At 34.7% G+C, this 21458-nt stretch overlaps 1 protein-coding gene across 7 annotated transcripts in view; it reads right to left on the bottom strand.

Annotated features, from left to right (window-relative positions):
- The window catches only part of slc4a4a (solute carrier family 4 member 4a), a 101967-nt gene that overhangs the window by 7508 nt on the left and 73001 nt on the right, over positions 1-21458 (bottom strand). For 4 of the 7 annotated variants that reach the window (XM_088629018.1, XM_088629021.1, XM_088629020.1 and 1 more), the window contains 9 exons: positions 18598-18668; positions 14919-15104; positions 10262-10375; positions 9148-9309; positions 7893-8071; positions 5672-5744; positions 3472-3540; positions 2146-2319; positions 1275-1436 (listed from right to left, as the gene is read on the bottom strand). In XM_088629018.1, coding sequence (XP_088485144.1) covers positions 1275-1436; positions 2146-2319; positions 3472-3540; positions 5672-5744; positions 7893-8071; positions 9148-9309; positions 10262-10375; positions 14919-15104; positions 18598-18668 — 1190 coding nt within the window. Of the gene's footprint in view, positions 1-31; positions 129-1274; positions 1437-2145; positions 2320-3471; positions 3541-5671; positions 5745-7892; positions 8072-9147; positions 9310-10261; positions 10376-14918; positions 15105-18597; positions 18669-21458 lie in introns of all 7 variants that reach the window. The other 3 variants (XM_088629019.1, XM_088629024.1, XM_088629022.1) reach the window with 1 other exon arrangement.

The following is a 21458-nucleotide window of genomic DNA, read 5'->3' as shown; positions in this document are numbered from 1 at the left end:
GCAGAGAATTGGATAAGGCTCTGCTACTCACTGTCTGATGTTTTGCTATCACTTAAGAAGGGTTCCTGTTCCATCATGTCCATGGGAATTTTAATGCTGGGAACATTTTCAGGATATGGAAAATCGGACTGTGGAGGAAACGGGTAGAAATCTTAGAAAATAAAACGTCTGCATTCACATTGCTAGCTTGAAAATCGGGTCTTCTAATACACATTCAGGAACACAACTGAGAGAAAAAGATTAATCATCTTATAGAAGGCACTGTACTTAATCTTGTATGGCACAGAAAATGTTAAAATAGCAGAAAACAACAAAAGCCTGGAAAAAGTAGGTCTTCCTCTGCTTTTTAAATGTGTTTAACAAAATGAACACAAACACATTCTGATCTGAATGAAACAAATGTTGGTCCTGAAGATTATTTCCATTCTGGCAGAGTTGATAAAACCCCAGAAGCTTATTGGAAATGTAAATAAAAGATGCTGGATTTGATTCACACAATGTACAGTACGACAGGGATCTGGAGGCCTGGAGGACAGGTCTCTTCAAAGAACCGGCACCTGAAGAGCTGGAAGAAGATGTTTTTTGTCCTATGAAGTCAATAATGAATACATTTAGGAAATTAAGATCTGAATTGGAATGAAAATGTGCAGACATACAATTCTTTAGGATTCTCTTAGATTGCTTTTTTTGGGTACTTTTATCCCATCCCCTAAAATTGTTTTTCGTACTGTGTAAAGATATATTTTCTAATTTAGTTATGCAGACCAAGCAATCAGTCTCCAGTGTCTTTTTTTCCAAATTCTGCCTAGTTTTAGAGGGATAATAATCCTTTCTGGTGAAACAAGCCAAATACATATTAAATCAAAGTCATGAAAAAACATTACACTTCATCGTATAGATGCGTAACCAGTTGAACTTGTAGATCCCAGTAGGGTTTACTGTATATTGGTTTAATAACTGTCAGCCTTCTGTTAACTAAAAGAGAAAGATTTGTAATGACCCAACCTTAATTTAGTTGTTTATATTTTCAAAACGTCAACATGACATTCGGTTTGGCACAAGCCTCCAAAAATGCTTAAGCTTGAACAGTCAGAATTACTCATTCAGGAATACCCAGCTCAGCGCTAAAGTTATCTAACACAGCTTTGAAGAAAAGGCCAACCCGTAATCCATTAATCCACGGATAAGTAAAAATGTTACACCTACAAAAGCTTTTTAATCCATTTCCTTTTACATACAATGCACTGACCCCTTTAAAATAATAAATTGCTCACATCATCAAGGTCACTGTCTATGCTCCCCTTCTTCTTCTTCTTTTTCTTCTCATCCTCCTTCTTCTTCTTATCCTTTTCAGGAATCACATCATCCAGGAAGCTCAGATCATGCTGTGAGAAGAGGTAGTCCATAGCCTTTCTCACAGCCACTAAGGCAAGGATCTGTGGAGGGCAACACCTTGAAGTATTAGAGCCCAACAAAAAAATGTGACAGCTTGTCAAGATGAAGGGGCAAAACAGAACTGTTTCAGCTGTTGAGTCTCACACATGGAGAAGAGAGATCGCTTTATTGGCCATATACAATTTCTTACATTAGGAATGTGTCTTTTCACATACCCCAACTTGCTCTCCATGAGACACAGACAGGGTCAGAAGCTTGGGGTCAGAGTGCAGGATCAGCCATTTATGCGGCGTCCCTGGAGCAGTTGGGGTTAAGGGCCTTGCTCAGGGGCCCAACAGAGTAGGATTTTTACAGCCAGTGCAGATCCACACTCAAAACAACAGTTCATTATAATTCCAATGAACAATAATTCCAAGGTTCCTTCTAATGACTCTGATCAAGTCATCATCTCATGCCATTGTCTATTCAATTTGTTACTTCTAAATTTATCTAATTCAGTAGAGGTTTAATAGTCTTTTACATTAACTTCCCTTAGTAGGTTAAGTAGAAAACATTTAATTCAAAATGACAAACATAACTTCAAAGTTGAAGTTGAATTCAAATCCTACAATACACTGATCTCCATGTGTAAAACCAAATTAGTTCCAACGGTGCACAGTGGCCTTTATTTGGCAAAGTGTTGAGTGAAATGGAACAGGTTTGTGGCTCCTAGGAAGCTGGAAAGGAGGTGTGCCCTTACGCAGGACTTACCATGACTGGGAAAATAATAGCAGCCACGGTTGACTTGAGAATCCAGAGCAAGGCCAGACAGAGCACCTGAATAAAGGTGAACAAATGCACTCGACGCAATGGGACATGCCGAAGGTAGATAAAGTCAGGCTGATGTTTCGCTGGCATTAAAAGCAGTTGCAGGCGGTCCATGAACTATAACAAAACAAATTCTACACTCAATGTAACTAGTCACAAAATGAGGGAGCTAAAGATTTTTTTACAAAGTTTAACAGAGCTGTGAATTTTCTCTTTGCAAGAAAGTTTAGTCTCAATCATCTCAATGGCAAATAACAAACTGAATTTGCCATAATAAAAAAATAACCTTTTTTCAACATTTAGCTTTGAGTTATGACAAATATATCAAGCCAACACTTCACAAGCAGATTCGCAAAATGTTATTAATAAAATATTAATGCCTAATAAAGCAATTACAACTATTTTATGACAACGTCATATATCACATTTGATTGTACTGTAAGTACTCTCTAAGAAAATGTACAATTGAAATTGTGACTGCTGAAACTTCTCTACAAAGCAATGATACAATACACTTCCTTTTTCTTTTAACAATTAAATTAAGTATTGCCTGCAAAACCTTTCTAACTTTTAAAATGAACCATTTTGTAATGGTATTTTATTCTGAAGGGAAGCTAGTTATTTCTTGTGTGCTGCTCTGGTTGTTAAGGTCAAAAAGCACTTGTTATCAGAGGTTCAAGACCCATTTTTTTTTTTCAAAATTAAACTACATATTTTTATGGAACAAGTAATAGGTTTATTCCATGCCAAAAAGAGAAGAAAGAAAACACAACGTTTCGGCCGTGGAGCCTCCAATTACCACCAATTACTTGTTCCTTTGCAGCCCACGCATGCTGATGCAGCTACCCACCTGAACTACTACAGTACATATTATTATTCTGTGAAGGTAGAATATAAAGCCACAATTAATGTCATTAGTCATATATATTAACCATTAATCAGCAAAATGGCTGTAAATAATAAATAAATAAGTTCCTTTGCTGAAAATGATGTTAATAATTTACGTTTGTTTCAAAAGGAAATTAAAAAATGTAACAATGTGTGATAAAGGTTTCACTCAAGAGATGTTGATGATGTTTATTCTGTGAGCACCACTGGTGTTTTCAACACTGAAGTGATATTAAGCACATTAAAGAAAGACATGCACTGATCATTTTTGCCAAGACAAGCCTGGCTTGACTAAATTCAGTGGTTGCCTGGTTAATGATTATTCACCCCTGTGTAACCTCTATTCAAACACCTTTATACATTTGCCTTCTAATAACTCACCTGTACTCCATTCAGGGAAGCAACACCCATGTAAAGGAAAACTCCATACAGCACAGGCATTGGAATGAACTTAATAAAAGAGAATATTTCAAAGTTAAAATAACATAGCCAGAAATTAACATAGGTAAAGTACAAAATGTGTCCTCTTTGTATTTTAAATTGGCATACATCTCAGAAAACTGAAATTGCTTTATTCAGGTGTTCATACTGCTTTTAGGGAAAGGAAATTTAATTTTTTTTCCAAAGAAAATATTTTTTTAGGAGTTAGGAATCATGCAAAACTGAAAATTAAGGTGTGGGTAATTTCTTTACACTTTCATATTATTTTCTCTGCCTTTCTTTCTCTCAAATTTATATAATTTGTAAATGTATAATTTAAAACAATTTTACACCTTTACTCAGTATCCCTATATAGTTTCTTTTGCATTACTTTTCCTATCCACCTAAATTTAATTTGACCACATATACAGTATATAAGATATTAAAGCAAATAACCACTGTGTGATATCATTATTTATACAATACATTCTGTAATATAACTATTTTACATTTGGTTAAAGGTGTCACAAAGTGTACTGGGAAGGCTATCCCTTTTTGTAACTGGACATCCTTGATCATTAACCAAACACCATTGGCATGCCCTTATTCACCACCTACTGTACTGTATATACGTAGCATCAAGATCAGCTTGTTCATATTACCCATACAATTGAGAAAAGCCCTAAAAACCCTCTGTAATCTCAGCTGACTGGGAACATACTGTAATTACAGACAAATCTTAGCATACCAAAAGTGTGCTAGGGAACACACCTTTCAAATAAACAGAAATTCTTACTGTGTCATTTACAAAATGGTTAATTGTTTTCATATACATCTGAAGATAATCCATGACAATATTTACTAAATGAATGGATATATAGTTATGTATTCACTTCTAATAAAATCCAAGCCCCAAAGAAAAATAAATGTTATTAAAAAGTCAAAGGAGCACCATTTGTGAGACACAATAAGAATCAATCACACTTTAAAATCTGAAATAAGCATCTTGGGGTTATTACAAATGAGGCCACTGATCAGTAATTAAACACAAAATAAAACACAGTCCCTGATATCAATTTTCAGCAAAAAAAGGTGGAATGACGCCGCATGTTTATGACAATAAAGATGAGGTAGAGTATGTAACAGAGCTCTGGTGGATGCTGGTGGCGACTGCTTTACACTTGCTTCACTTGCTTACACTCAAATGGTTTATTATGGGACCAATGAAACTTTTTATGTAATGTCAAATTTTCGTACTGTATGTCAAGCCATGTGTAACCTGGGGAGAGGGTGTATTACAAAACACAAGCATGTAAAAAAATGGAATATCCAACTCAGGAGGACAAATACTGTACATCCATGCAAAAAAACTAAAAACAGAAACGAAATAAAGTAAAAATAATTGACTTGAGCTGCAGGCTATATGAATAATGTGTATAATTAAGATGATCTCATTTAAAACATTCAAATTCAGTAAATTGAGCTTGCCACTAGGAGGCAGACACGACTTCACAATGTGAGATGTAATCTTCATGTCTTGGGTCTACAGCTCTTGAAAAGCCATAATATCTTCAGGTTTTTCTTATAGCTCAGCTCTGAGTGACTGAATTACAACAGTCAGTTACTTAAACAGGAGACATTAATATGCTTTTCAAATCTCTGATTCTTGACCCTTTACTGATATTTATAAATCCTGCAGAACTATTGTTATCCAATACCAAGTCCTCTCTTACAGTATATGCACATTGAAATGTCCACTATTAGTTTTTTCCCTAAGCCCTTTTAAAATTTAAAGAGCTTTTTGTCCAAATTGAACAAGAACAAAAAACAAATGTTTTTATGAGGAAAGATAAACCTAAACCTTTGTTTTCCCAGACACTTAATAAGATTTGTCAATTAATTTCAGTTAATTAAGACCAACACATAAAGCAACTACTCTGACACTGGCAAAAGCATTTCCGTTTAAATAGGTTATAATTAATACTTGCATTATGTATGATACATCGTTTTTTTTTTTAAGCTAAAAAACTAGGCCTGTATTGTGAGCAAACATTTGAACTACAGAACACTGCACATCTTTGTCTTGATTCTCCTAATTTTGCACGTGATTTTGCACTTCCCTAAAGATAATTCCCACAACTAAATAACAAAATCAGTGTACCTTCAGCATTGGAGACATGAAGACAGACACACCCGTCAGAATGAAGACAACGACTCCTGTAACCCTTTGTTCTCTGAAAATACACACAGTTTTGTTCACCAAACCTGCCATGATTTTGTATTCTCTTTCTGAAACAAAACAAAGTTGTTCAACTGTATTTCAGGATTTTTTTTAAAACTTACTGAGCACTCTAACTGCTATGAAGCTGCACATTGTGCCATTTTTTATTCCTTTGATGTTTAAATCATTTTGAAAAAAAAACTGCCCCGCTTTAATCAGATGTTTTAATCTTTTCGATCTCAAAGTGAAAGCATGTATATATGCCAAAGAAAATAAATTACCACTTGCAATGATATTAGTATGAGAACAATTCTTGTACCCAACAGCTAAGACCCAGATGTTTGGAGGTTTAATTCACTCCAACATCCGATACAAAATACATGGATTTACACAGTTAACTACCGTCGAAATACTCTTAGCATTGTAATCGCAAACATAACAATACAATAAATAACTGTACTTTGTTTATTTTTGTACCAAACTGAACCTGATTAGAGAAATATGAAGATTGCCTTTTGTAAAAGCATTCATAAATCTTTGTTGTTTATTATAAAACAACTGCATGGAAATCTTTTAACATTAAAAACACAAACGACATAGAGGTACTGTGTATTCTTGATTGGGCTAAATGTAAATGTATCTACGGACATCCTAAACTGTTGGGAGCAGCTTTTAACACAAGCAGCCTGATACACTGTACTGTACATTTACTATATGTTTATTACATTGTTATGGTAAACTGAAAATTCCACACCATGTGTTTTACCAAACACTGGGAATGGCAGGAAAAGAAAAGCATCTCATCTCTACATTTTTGTGCATTAAATATACCATACGCTTTTGGTTTGCAAACTTCATTGTGCTTCATAACAATGGCCTAGTTTGTTGGTTTTGCCAAGTGATCTGTTCAGCTGCCTCATGACCTAATAGGGGGTAGTTAAGATTATTAATCTAGTTTTCATGCCTGTGCTCAGTTGCTCACTAAAGCAAGAGTAACTCAGACCAACTCACTAGTATTACAGATTATCAGGCAATAATGACTGTGCTGAAAAACTACGTGATAGAACTGTGAGGGGGACTCCTCCCTCCGGAAAATAAAAAAGTAATATCTCCACCCCTGGAAGAATCCCAGAATTTGTGAAATTGTGAAAGACCACAGACATATGAAACACTGGTGGCACTACTGCTTAAATTTAATTTAGTACAATATTTTACATTGAAATAAGAAACATTGTATTTAGTATGTCTACAAGCTACCCGTTTATTTAAACTAATACTGACACATACAATAGGCATAAATATGTTGTTCAACCAATAGCGTTATTTTTGGGTATCAGTAAACCTACTACTTACATAAAGAGATTTAAGGTTTGTTAGAAAGATGAACTACATCAAGAAGGAAAGAATAGCTTTTGCAAAAATAATAACTACAAAATTTAAAAACATTCTTCAGCAAAGCCATGTGGTCACGGAAGTCAAAATAAAGCCATTAGAAAAATATGTGGTAAAGAAATTAAGTAAGAGTGCCTGCAATGTGTTTTAAAAGATACTTTGAATATAATGGAAAAAGCTAGACAAAAGTCCTGTGAACCAAACACATGCAGTACTGATTTATTTTTTTCAGTACATCTACAGTAATACTTTTTTTTTAAAAGATCATAAAACCATAATTTTTCTTTCTTCACACTGTACTTTAGATGCAAACAAGTAGCCTTTTCTTGCATCTTTGGTTTTTAATATCAAATATTCTAATAAAATAAGAAATTCTGAAAACCACTTGAATAATTATTGTAGACAATGCATGTGTATACACAAACATTATTGAAAAGCTGGTCTCTGTCCCCGAAAAATTCCACTGGCTTGGAAGGATTCTAAGAAACCTTCTAATGTACTGTATGTGGTCTTACAGTACAGTATACAGTATGTGCAGTCACATCTTGGATTCAAAAAGGCACAACACTGAGAGCTTAAACCACACAGTCGAAACAAATGTGACTCTGCTACAACAAAAGGTCCTTTGATGCAAAGGATTTGATAACTCAGTGGAGTGACAGGGCCAATGGTGCACAATAAGCAAACTTGGAAACAATATCTGGAAGTCGTAGCCAAAACTTTTTTAAAGCCGATTTTGTAAAAAAAAGAATTAAATCACTCTGCCTACCTTACTCCCAAAAACTTGGGCTGTTCTCCTGGAGCTGACGTTTCAGTTTCCATCTTCAAGCTATCAATGTGTGCAATTGAGATTACAGTTGCAGCTACATACCATGGGAGTGCCATAAATGAGCACACAATCATAATAATGGCTACCCAGAAGAGATCCAGGTGGTACCCAGCACCTTTCTGTAAGAGGAGAAATAAAAATGTATCCTCAATATAAACATAAATAGTTACCCATGAAATAAAATAACAAAGGGGTCACAGCCATCTAGTGAGTTTCCTGACTTAATGGCTTTTTTGTCTCAAAACTACAATAGTATGCAATAAACTAAATTGTTATAGTAAGTGATAAAACATGCAATTCTCAGAATTTTCTCTGTGTCTTTATATGATGAAAAGCAAAAATTATATTTTTAAAACAATAACCTGCAGTATTAATAATAACTCAATAAGAATTTTACACATCTTCCAGTTCATCAGGCCTTGATAGTGACCCTGCTGCATTAAGACTTCAGAGATGCTGAAAACAGGCAAGGCTAACCTGCCTCACAATCCCAACATTGTACTGTTCTGCCAAATCATCCCAGATATACTGAGTGATGAACACAAGGGAATTGGATCTATTGCAGAGTCGCAAAAAACAAACAAATCTATTGCTACAGTAAGACCAGCCATAAAAGGCAGAACTACCACTTAACCTCCATTCAAGGCCTGCATTCCCCTCATGTGATCAATAAAGTATCTGTCTATTCTTTCAAACTACACATTAAAGAAATATAAAATACTTAACTTTTAACTTTGTATTTTTTCTTTTCCATTCAAACTGAGTGCAAGCATTACATTATATGAGTGATGAGTTTCTACATAACTGTGTAGAGTAATTGTTAACCACTAGAAAACACATTTTTTTAGTTAAAATCAGTCATGCCTACACACATTTATTTATAAAATGCAAGTTCTTATAGTAGTTCTTCTTTCTCACAACCTATGTTTGTGATTTTTTGTAAGGTAAAATATATGCCTCAGGGGTGCTGTTTTTTATGTTTTCCAATTTCAAAGAATGTTTCAAAGAACAAACATGATATAAGTTTATCTGAAAGAAAAAGATACACCTAAACAGTCAACACAAAGGTTTGAAAACAAAATGACATCTTTAGCCTACAGTACATGTGTTTCCTGTGTCCAAGAATTTGTTCTTTAACCACTACAACCACTACTTCTGTCTAAGCCTGCAGAGCTTTCAAGTCCGACTGACCCACCTTGAGCTTGTGTTCTTTCCTGTTGACAATGACAGCAGTGATCTGCTGGTCCATGAAGATGAGGATGGTCACTAACAGGGCAGGGACGCCAGCAGCCAGGTACACCCACCAGGGGTTCTCTCCAAACGGGAAGACAAACCATCCTCTGTTGGGACTTGTTGGCTGAAAACGCCAAGCAGAAAACATCAAGCACCAACACAGTCCCCCAATCGTCTCAACTACAGTGTAAAACCTTCTAAATAAAAACATAATCATACTGTTTAAGAACCTCTATTCATTTTTTGTGGGTCATACAGTAATATGCACTTTTATTGCCATTATTAACATGTTTAATTTATGGTTCCTATAAATATTTTACTATCCAATGATATTACCTGATGAGATTTGATGACATTGAAACAGTGTTCAAGAAAAGATTAATTAGGGGTGTATAGACTATGTTTTTTACTGTGACTACATGACACTCAAAATCAAGGACATGATTTTCTTCATACTACTTAAGATTTAAACCCTTTTGTAACTGACAATATAAATCAATATGGCCTTAGTTGTACCCAATATCAAAGTACTTTTTAAAAAACTTGTCTTCATGTTATCTGATATATAGAACTTCCAAGACCAAAAAATAAAAAGAGGAACAGTGTCAGGGTTACAGGAAATATAAATCTGTGGTATTTGTGGTGGATTTATGTAAATTCAGTGGTAATTTAATCCAAAACACTCTAGTGCTAAAATACTTAGCAAAGCCCTGCAGTAAATTTGAGTACACAAAACCCTACTCTTTTACCACCTGCATGGAAGGGCCGTTCAGTAGCAATCTTTGCATATTTCTATGCAAGCAACTTTCTAAACAATCTAATTCAAATTTGCTGCGCCTCCTCTTATTCTAAATGAATTAAGAATCAGCCAGCTGTGCACAATATGTTTTGACTATTTAAAAAATACCACTTTCAAGTTTTGTTCTTTTAAGCATTTAGACGCACTGAATAGTTTAGTTAATAAAAATATCTTCTCAATAGCAAAACCATTACACTCAGCATGTTGAAAATATATGGTCTTGGAATGTGAAAGTGAATTGTTTAAATACACATACAGTAAATAGCAAGTCCCATACCTTGAATTCACTTGGCACAATGAGTTTTGGTGTATCCACTCCAACCAGTGCATCCACTCCACAGAAAATCAGGATAGCCAGAATAATGGCAAAATCACTGATCAGCTTTCTAACCTGGAATGAAAGCCAATATCACCTTTTATCCAATGCAAGGCATTAACTGAAAAGCAGCACAGTTTTTATCAGTTTCTGTAATGTTAACTAACATTTCAAACATACCCAGGTATAAAACAATTTAAAAAAACTGTAATTTACAGATTAGTAGGAAAGAGGACTGCTGTTCTATTCTCTAACAGAGAAATCAGAGGGGGTTAAAATAATGTGCATTTTTTCTAGTAAAAATGTAATTGTAAATGTATTTGTTCATTTCCATTCAAAGTCTGCGTGAGCAATAACTTATAGGCCCAGAACACACACTATTTGCCAACATTAATCTAATTAACCCATCCTCCACAGCAGTATTCCCCTCCAGGTTTCTACTTAATGGCTCCTATATGGTCAAACAGCTCAATGGAGCCCCCATGCAATAAGGCTTTGACTGTGTCCTGCATCAGCAGGCTGGTCCTGGGGCACCACACCGGCACCATGAATCCTAGCAGTCTGAAGGTCCCTATACATCATATCTGAAGGACGTCACTATACTGAGGCATTAGGACCCACATAGACCGCAGAGTGAGCACCCCCTGCCGGCCTCACTAACACCACTTCCAGCAGCAACCTTAGTTTTTCCCAGGAGGTCTCCCATCCAGTTACTGACCAGGCTCACACCTGCTTAGCTTCAGTGGGTTGCCAGTTGTGAGTTGCAGGGTGATACAGTATGACTGCAGGCCATAGTGTCAATTACAAATTTTGGCAAAAGCCAGATTTCTGCTGCTGCCAGAGGCCCAGACTAGAGTCATCATCCTGCGAGAGTACTAAATGTAACAGGGAATATTCCTATTTAGAATAAAGGACAAGCGTGAAAAGACTTTTTTTTTCCAGAATTTAACACTCTCTGGTGTACAAATGTGCCTGCTGGCCACAGTGTGCTTATCTTTTTTTTAAAAAAATAGGAATGCAACAATGGTATTAACTACAGAACCTTCTTCACTGGCTATATCATGTTAAGCAAAACAGGACTACACTGTGTCCAAAGAGAAAAGATCTCGAGAGGGATGTCGTTAATGCCAGGTATTTTACCCTTTGTCATCCAATGATCCTTCTCCTTTAGCTCAGAAAGATATATTCTTGCCTCTAACACAACTGCCTCAGCTGTAGGAAAAGAAAGAACCTAAGCAAGAGTTCTGACAATTAGGATTTTTTTGTTGCTCAAGATGGAAATATGAGAGCAAGAATCTACATGAGTAAAAAACTGCTTAACATGTAACTTCATTAAGGATGGGTTGAAATCAACGTAGTTTAACAGCCAAGACCTCATTTGGTGTTGCTACAGTATGTATCTTTTAAGAAAACAAAAGTTAAATGATAACATGCACAGTATTGTCAGCGCAGGGCTCTACACATATGCTTTTGTTTCCATGGAAGCAGACACCCATGGAGGTTTATAGATACTGTATTCATATGCCATTGCCTGCATGAAATACGAGTAACTAACTGACGGACCTGGACAAAACCTGTAATCGCCTAACAGCAATGGAATGGAGATCATATGGTAAATTGAGCCAGGCTTTGGAAATTTAATTTGCTGCACTTTGTCAGATACACCTTACGTATAAAGAATGGATTTTAGTTGGTCAGCACTATATTCCTGAAAACCCCCAGTTTGTAAACTCTAGACCTGTATGAAAGGAAAACTTCATTAATATCTAAAATTGCAGTCATACTGTATATCATGTCCTCATCTTGTACTTTTTTGACAAAAGCCATTTTCATATTGTTTTGTATTCATGAATATGATACAGGGTGTATTAATATCTCCATGTCCTTTGGTCCAAGGCTCAACTGAGTGAAAGCAATTAATGCAGACTTAGTATGATGTACCAAACATAGTTTATGTATTGACAGCATTTAAACCATTACAATACTATAGGGCAGTAAATGTTTAAAAAAGTAAGTGTGAGAGCAATCACATTCCATGTCAGCTAGAACCACCCTGTTTGGATACAAAATCACTTATACAAAATACAAAACATTTATAAAAAATCTGGTTTGGTCAAATAAAATGCATAATAAAGAAATATTTGTCATAAGTTTGAAACAAACTGAATTATTCTTTAAAACCTTTCTTTGCTATTATATCTTTACTTATATTACTTAGCTGGGAATTTGGGCTTTCTGTTGAGAAATAGTTTAATAATTCCAAATACGTTTCATTTCAGAAACCAAAATGTTTTTTTTCCAATTGTCCTCCCACTGGCTTTGGACATTGGGGGTTTTACTCCAGGCCTTCATTACTGATTACATACCAATGAAAGGGGAAAAAAGATGATAGCCTAAAATATTCCTGGAAAACCACCAGAAGCCCCATCACTATATGCAGGCAGCAATACTCTTACATACCACAGAAGGAACAAAAGAAAATTAAATTATTTTAGTACAATTGTAAGATTTGACCCTACTTATTACAGTTTGTTTTCTATCTTCTGCTGAAAATACTAACCCAAATTCAAAAGTCAACAATATAGTATTAAGTGATATTAAAATGCTCCATGAAATACAAAAAGAGTAATTAGAGCATTTAGGAAAATTTAATTTGAACTCCCCAAGAGATTTGAAATAGTAACCTGTGTTTAAAAATATTTAAGAAACAAATCACTAAGAAGAAAGGGTTTCCCAAGCCCAAATTTTATAAAAATTCAAGCATTTTTAAATGTCTGGTTTGTCTTAAAGCAATTGCATGTTCTAAGTCCCCTATGCCAGGAACTTGTTGAACCAAAGCTTCACAACATATTCTTCTCTATTTTTTTCATCCTCTTGATGCACAGGTATTTTATTTTATACCTCTCTTGCACTTTAGATCCTGAATTAAACAACTTTAATTGCGCTTGCTACACCAACCTAAAACTACTCTATCAAACAAAGTAATACAGTAGCTATTCCAGTGGAATTGACATACAAAACATGCTTTGTTTGGAACACTTAACACTCAAAAACTGTTAACAAAGCCAACACATGCTGTATAGTCTGATGAAGTGGGAATAGGACAAAACTGTAGAGTTGTGGATATCCAAGACTTGTTTGCTGCAGTAGAGCACCTAAGAGGTAGAGACATTCTTGTAAAAGTGCTGGAAAAACTTAAGTGAGTGAGGATGTAGGGGCTATGGGGATAACTGCTTTGTATGTCTCCTTAATGATTTCTACAAGCCAATATGAGGACATCTTGAAGAAGCCTATTTTCTTTAACATGGGATCTGAAACCAATGTACAGCAAGAGGGCACAGTGGTGTAACATTGTAAATACCTGACATTTACTCATACTCCTTACTGATTTGCCTGATTTGATGTCCAACACCCAGGCTCTCTTCAAAGTATGTGGTGACACAGCCTTTGACATGTAAAATTCAATGACTGTGAGTCAGGGCAGAGTAATGCTTGTTATTTAATTTATTTTATTCTCATATTCAGGACTTTTACTGTGTTGCACCAAATTGAGCATGGCCTGATTGGTCTTAAGGTGCATTAATCAGTCAATCCACCCGCTATGGGAAGATTGCTACTGTACGCCGTGCGGCTGAAGACAACCCCCATCTTCCTAACAGCATTTAAAGAGACCGTGAATGTTAAATATCAAAGTGAGCAACTGCTTTCTAAACTCCTAGGTCACCCCTTGGCTTTTAATGTGGAGAAACCTAAACCTCTTCTTTGTGGACAATGATGGCTTCCTAGTGCTTTTCTAAGTGGAATCAACTTCTATTTGCAAATTGATATTATTATATTTGTACTTTTAAATGTCACTTTTTTAATAATGTCAACAAGGCCTAATATATACACAGTGCATAATTGTGATTACTTGGTTATGTAAGATTTGTGGAATTTTGTGATGCTATTTAAATTATTATTCAATGAAATCTCAAAAACCTCAACCTTATTCAACCTAATTTTCCATTGTTTATCAGTTAATTTTTCATACTCAGCTGTAATGTATCTACTCCCAAGCAAGAGTGTTCCCTCAATAATGTCTATTCATGGAGTGCAACTGATGAACATGCAGAACATATTTTAATTTTTAACCTGCAAAACCACCTGCTATAATGAATATAAATGCAATAGTAATGTGCATTACCTTTTCTAGGAAAAAGTGAAAAAAAACAACAAAAAGTTAGATGATTGAAAGATAGAATAATAGATAACCTTTTACTAGTAATGCTATTTTTCTGATCTTACCCCTCATACACATTACTAAGTATTACATGTTTTTTTTATGTGTTCACTGGAAGGGCAACTTAAACCCGATGACATGTAAAACGGCTAAAAAAACCCAACATAAAGTGGTGCCTAGTGTACTTACAATTTAACCATTTTCTGGTAACAATTATAGCAAAATCCAAGGGGCATCAATAACCATGTTTTTGTTGGGGAAGCAAATGTTAACTATTAACATTAATAGTGGCATGCACCGATGTCTTTAGGTTCACAACACCTACAAATCAAAGCTGTCTTAAGAGACAGAGATATATTCAGTAGATCTAAACATCATACAGCATATTTTTTTACTTACAGTAGTGGGGAAGAATGGGCTGGTCTTGAATTTCTTCAGACACATGGAGCAGGTATACGTTCCAAGGAACAAAATAAAGGACATCAGGGTGATATCTGGAACATACTTGCAGGCCTCTCCAACTAGCTCCCCTCCATACTTCAGGCATTCCTTCTTTGAAAGGGAAGACCATGTGGTATTTAAGAGCTGAGGAATTTAAAAACAAAGAGAGCACAAATGCAAATGCATTACAACACAGTATGAGAATTGTCCTGGCTGTTGTCATGGACATACAGTATGTAGAGATACAGTCTTTAAACAAAATAAAAGCACTATAACTTTAACTATTACTTTTAAAAATTCCAAACATACAGTAAATACTGCACTGATATTTATATAACTAAAATCAATTGATTCTGTGTTGGCATTTGAATGAGTCTTGCTAAAGAAAGGTCTGGTTTGGTCTAGAGGCTATCATGCAAATGTTCTCAAAGGACCTGCAAATACAATGAACCATTGACATTTCAAGAGTTTCATATGTCATGTGGTTTGTATAACACATACAGTAGACCTGGAAATATCTTCAGGGTTTTTTTCATATCTATATAGAAAAGATGTTTAACTTTATTTCCATTTTTCTTTTAAGTATCTTTTGGAAACCTTAATATCCATGCTACAAACCACTGGTAAGCAACAACAATATGTTAATTAATGTCAGAAATTATCCTCCAAACCTTTACTTGCAAAATGCAACATACACTGGTTCACCAAATGCACAGTCTTCAGTTAGCCTGAGCAGTAGCAAATGTCCAACAAAGCATGATTTCAATTGAAAGATTTTTGCAGGATTCTATCATACTTTGCTGTGAAATAAATATAGGGATTTGCAATAAGGATGCAAAGCAACATTCAAGAGCTTCCTAAACATTTTTTATTGGAAATAAATCAGACCTTCCCAGTTTCATTACTGAAAACCAGAATCCAGTAGAATTGTCTCCTTAAGTTATAAATAGCACATCACCTGGAAAAATATTCAATTACTTAATTAAGAGATAAATGATGCCATTTGAACCTTCTCCACAGAATTGATCTGTTGATGACTTAGAGAGATGTGGAAAACCTTCTAGATTCTAGACTCCCAGAACCTGGGATTTCTGACATAAGATGACATTGAAGCCTGGAGATTCCTTCATCTCTGAGGAAGTCATCAGACTGAATTTGGACCAACATCTATTACGAAAGGTTTAAATATTGAGCAAGAGAATGCCTTCCATTTGAGTGGATGCAGTGACCAAACACAATGCTAAAGACATTGATGCATACATCTACAGTATATCAATCTCTTTCCCATGTCCTTATACCACGATCATTGTAGTGTCCTCTTTCAGAAGCCAGAGCACAGAAATGTAATGATCAGGTTCACTCCATCCACCTACACATCAAAAATGACTTTGTAGAACATACAGTACTATGAATCATCTGCGAAGAAAATAGAAGCTTCACTAGTTCATGGCCTGTTTGTCAGCACAAGACTCTCGACAACTCTGATGCTGTGGCTATAAAGGGACATAAACCACTGGTTGTTTGGCAGATGGCCCTAGTGTGTGTGGTCAACTCCTCATTGTTTGCTTTGAAATACAACTTCCACTTGCTTTTAAGGGGTCAAAACAAAGACTCAGGCAGCTGTCGCCTGATGTTTCTGCATCATCATAAGGACCACATCTGCTGTTGGGGCAGGCCATGTATGACCTTGCCCTAAAGTTCTATGAACATCTCCAGGCTCTGAGAAATAGTCACAAACTCCCTTGATCACCCCTTTCTAATGACGCAAATATTTGACTCTATTACAACAGTTCCATGTTCACACCAGGTTTCTTCTTTCAGACAAGATGATATAATGGTTTTGTCACCACTACATATTTTTTAAAAATACTTTCTTCAAAGTAAAAGCCTCTTATGTGTCCTGAATCCTAGTATTCCAAACCAAATCTACAGAACAAAGATAAAACTGAAATATTATTTTTAATGCTTTTCTACATGTTCTTGTATCATTACTTTACAGAAATTAGTTTATTTAAAATGATCAGTTTGTTAAATAAAACCAGATTTCAATGTGAGTGATTTTCGATCTACAATTGCTAATTGTAGCATAACTGGTACATTGCTAAGCATTAAAATAATATTTTGTTTACTTTCACTTACTGTCACTATCAAAATAATGCCAACAACAATGGTTTGTATAACACGTAGACTTGGAAATATCTGCAGGGCTTGTTCCATTTCTGTACCTTAAAAGCGTGACCAACATGAATTAGCTTTGTTGTCTTGTCATAAAACATGCCATTTTCTCATTCATTAGACACTGACAAATGGCACTAGTCCCCTGCATTTAATTGGTTCAAATTATCATGTTGCAATTTAATTTGATTTTCATGAACTTTTCGTTGATCAATAAAAGGGGATATTTTCAGTTCACTCATTTCATTTTTTGTCTGATTAAAACCTTATTAGTGTGACTTAACATTTTATACAGATCTGTTTTTAATATTGTGAAAATAAATGCATTTTAGTCATTTAAAGCTAGATTAAAATGTTCAAATACATTAAACTGATGAAAATTAAAATGTTTATAGCATATTTTTCCATTCTTTCCAGTATTAAGTTCATGTTAAATCATCCATACTAAATTACAGTAACTCTTCTAAACAATAGATTATACACAAGTGGTCTATAGTATCACTGCAAAGGAACAAGTAAAGGTTTATTCCATGCTGAAAAGAGAAGAAAAGAAACACAACATTTCAGCTGTGGAGCCTTTTTCAGGTGTCAGTATCACTGCCTGTTAAGGGCCCCAGGAATGGAGGTTTTATTATAATCCCTGTTATATGGAGGCTTCAGTGTTTATCTCTTTACCAGAAACTGAAACTTTCCAGGAACAGCGGGAGAAGCAGTAACTATTCCTAGATGAAGACATTGAAATTTGAGCAAGTACCCTAACCAAGATTTAGGGATTCATTGTTGCCAATAAACAACACGGCAAATAATTCACCAGTATCTTTAAATAAAGAAAAAAAACAGAATAAACATGCATTCTGCAAACACAGCTTACATTGTCTATACAATATCTGAATGGATACAATATGCAATATACAATATTACAGTATGGATAGGGAAATTAATGTATAATATCCTCCTAAATGCAAATTAATTCCGAAGAAATAACGCGGACTGCCTGAGTGTGCATATTTGCAAACTATCCTTCCTGCTTTTCAGATTTCCAGAAAGTCAGCTTTTTAACCAACTATCTCTAAAATGTAGATATTTTTAAAGATCCATTCTTATAACTTAAGTTACTTAAGAAAAAGAACCACTAGGTTCATAGTTGAAGTGGGAAGTGAATTGAATTTTGTACTTTAATCAATATAGTTGATATATCTCTAAGAGATTCATAAACGTAAGTGTAGGCATTTGGTGTCCCAATACAGCATTGCATCAATAACACTGCGGCCTTATGCATTTGCCAGTGAAACGCTGAGTGCTCCTCTAAACTGTTACACAAATATCATTAAAGCAAAATGACCAAAAAAAATGATATTCATTGTATCAAATTGCAGCTTTACAATGTAATGGGCATTAAAATCCCAGATGCCTAAAATTTGTTCTCACTCTCAACATCTTAGAGAAAAATTGAACATTTTACCAATTCGGTATGATTCAATATCCAGGATGGTGGAGAATCCAAAGAATCAGTGAAGGTTCCTGAGCTGTTATCTATGGAAAAACACAAAATAAGAATTTGTAAGAAAAAAACTGTTTTAATCACATAGTATTTTTAACAAATTCTTCTTTCCTCATAAACATTTGAAATAGTGAATTTCTATGCACAAGTTAATATTGAATTCTGTTTAAGCTGTCAAATTGAAGAAAGACAGTAAAATAAAGGATACTGCATTTTATAAACAGAGCAAAAATTTCATTATTCATATAATTTTATATAAATATAAAAATCCTCCAGCACTGGATAATTAAGCAAAACAATCTATCAGTTTTGCTTCCATATGTATTTTATTGTAAGCATTAATTCAGCTATCAGTAATTCACAACTGATTTTAGTTATCAAGGCTAATATACAGTAGAATAACAACAACCGGTTTCCCCTGACAGCAGAATTGTTAATTACTTATCAAAAATTATGAAAAAGATGTTGACAATTTTTATCAAACAGTTCTGACTCAATAGTGATTTCACAATTTTTCAACAGAAATCAAAACATTAGATGAAGATCTGTAAAAGGTCAAATTAAATTAAAGGTATCCACCAGACTCATGACATTTACAGTACCAAGAAAAAGAAAAGCAAAAAGTCTGTAAGGACCAAAGGTTGGTAAAATAAACTGGCCATAAAAATTAAAAGTAAAGTTTTCTTTCTTTGATCAGTTTTCCTGATCTTCCTCATCAGACATATAGTTTTTGTTTGTTCATTTCAAGTCATTTTTAAATAAATAAGGGAGATTTACTCAAAATGAAACAATGAGGATCTTATCCTGTTTTTGAGTATGCAACAAATCCAAATATATGGATTTGTTGAGAAGGAAGGCTAGGTATGCCAAGGAACTGCACCTTCTAGCATATCAGTACGCTGTACACTGCACAGAATGCCTTTCTGCTTTTACAGTACATGTACTGTACAAAGGCAATGAAGTGTTACTAAAAGGAACAGAACAGTTTGTATTGTCTCAAATTAGTACAAGGATTGTAATGATTGTTCAAATATTTTTGGGTTGTGCCACAAATCTTTGACATACCTGTAAGAATAAAATAAAACAATACCTCAGCAATTGTACTGAAATGCTTTGATTCTGATAGGAAATAAAATTTCAAAGTTTGTTATACACATAACAGTACACTTAAAAGGACTCTTCTTTTAAGCCTGCGTTGAGAGTAAGCAATCAAATGTTATAACTCTGTATGTCAAAAGTCACAAGAACCAGAAAACCTTCCAGCAGACAGGTGGCATTTACACAGATTATAATTTAGATTATGTACTGTACTTTCCATGGATTCTCACCATTATAAGTACACTTTGACGAGCACTTTCAGTTTCTGAAAAGACATGAAGCACTATGGAAATGGAGAAATTTGTGGTTAATCTAAAGTTAATAAGATTAGTAATTTATATAAAACTGTTCATTTTTCATTCTACCAGTCTGTTTTGACACTAGTTAGTGGTTGCCCAGACTAGTAACGACTACATATACTGTAGACCTTGAAATTCTGCCTTCCCATCTGTTTCAACAATGTGAGAGAGATCTCTGCTTAATATCTGTTAACATGACTTGATGACAAAGCTGTTTCCTTCTTTCTGTCTGAAAGCATTTAGTCCAATACGTATGTATAATCAAGGTACTCTAATGCAGAGGTTATTCATTATGCACAATAATATACATTTTCAAAAGCAACATTAAAATAAAATGAAAAAATAATTCAATTTCCACCAAAACAACTATGTAAAATGAAAGCAAGGAAGCTGGTTTAATAAACAATTGGAGAGCAAGAATCTATCATTCTTAGTACATTTCTGTATGGCTAAACTTCATACTGTAGGTGAGCAGAATCTAATAGTAATTCAATAGGAAATTTTGCCTGACAATAAATGCATTATGAATGTAAACCCATAACTCTAAACGTACAATGAGATGCCCTTTGTTGGCTTCCATTATTATTTAAAGAGTTGTCATTATACTGCATACTGCCTTCAGTATTCAGTATAATTACTGGGACTACATTTGTAATCTCTAGCATCTGTTGTTTCCCCTAGTGCTGTCTATCACATTAAATTGTGTTTGTGCCTTCTCATGCAAGGCAGAACAGACTACACTGTTACAGCCAGAACTGAGGGCCATCATAGCAGAAGACTGCTTGTGGAGAGAGCAAGCTTTTGCAGTCTGTTTGCTGACTCACACTGTATCTGTTTAGCTAATTTGGTGGAGTTATGCCTAATCGCTAAATGTTGAAAAACACATGTACTGTTTTGATATTGATTAACATAAATTCTAGCGATTTTATTTATTTTTTATTAGTTTTGGTTTTGTCTTTTCTTTCAGCAACAGACTGTCTATGGTTTTATACCTTGAGTGAATCTGTTCACAGCATATGATGTTGAAAAGGGGGAGCATTAAAAGCCATTTGCGCACATTCAGTCACGGTCATTTTAGTTTATCTCAAAATATTTTGTACTTGATTCATTGTTTGGTGTTCTATTTAATCTGAATGCAAGTTACACATTTCCAGATGAGAAACAAGAGTAAGAAAATATCTCTGACCTCAGTGATTGCAACTATGATGCAATTCAAAGATCATATCCACAGTATGCTGAAAATGACGACAGCCTCTAATGCTAAAATACAAAAGGTATGTACACAGCATGAGATAGGGTCATATTAAAGAGTGACACACCAATAAAAGTATCACTTGGAGTTTAAGTGGAGCTCAATGATCTGGATAACATTATTCTCACTGGCAGAATGCCATTATACTTCCAAAGTAGAAGTGTAAAATCAGA

Source organism: Lepisosteus platostomus, chromosome 4 (assembly GCF_059453375.1).
Source record: "Lepisosteus platostomus isolate fLepPlt1 chromosome 4, fLepPlt1.hap1, whole genome shotgun sequence".
Taxonomy (NCBI): Eukaryota; Metazoa; Chordata; class Actinopteri; order Semionotiformes; family Lepisosteidae; genus Lepisosteus; species Lepisosteus platostomus.
Note: the sequence above shows the minus strand (reverse complement) of the source record. Positions and strands in the feature narration are given on the sequence as shown.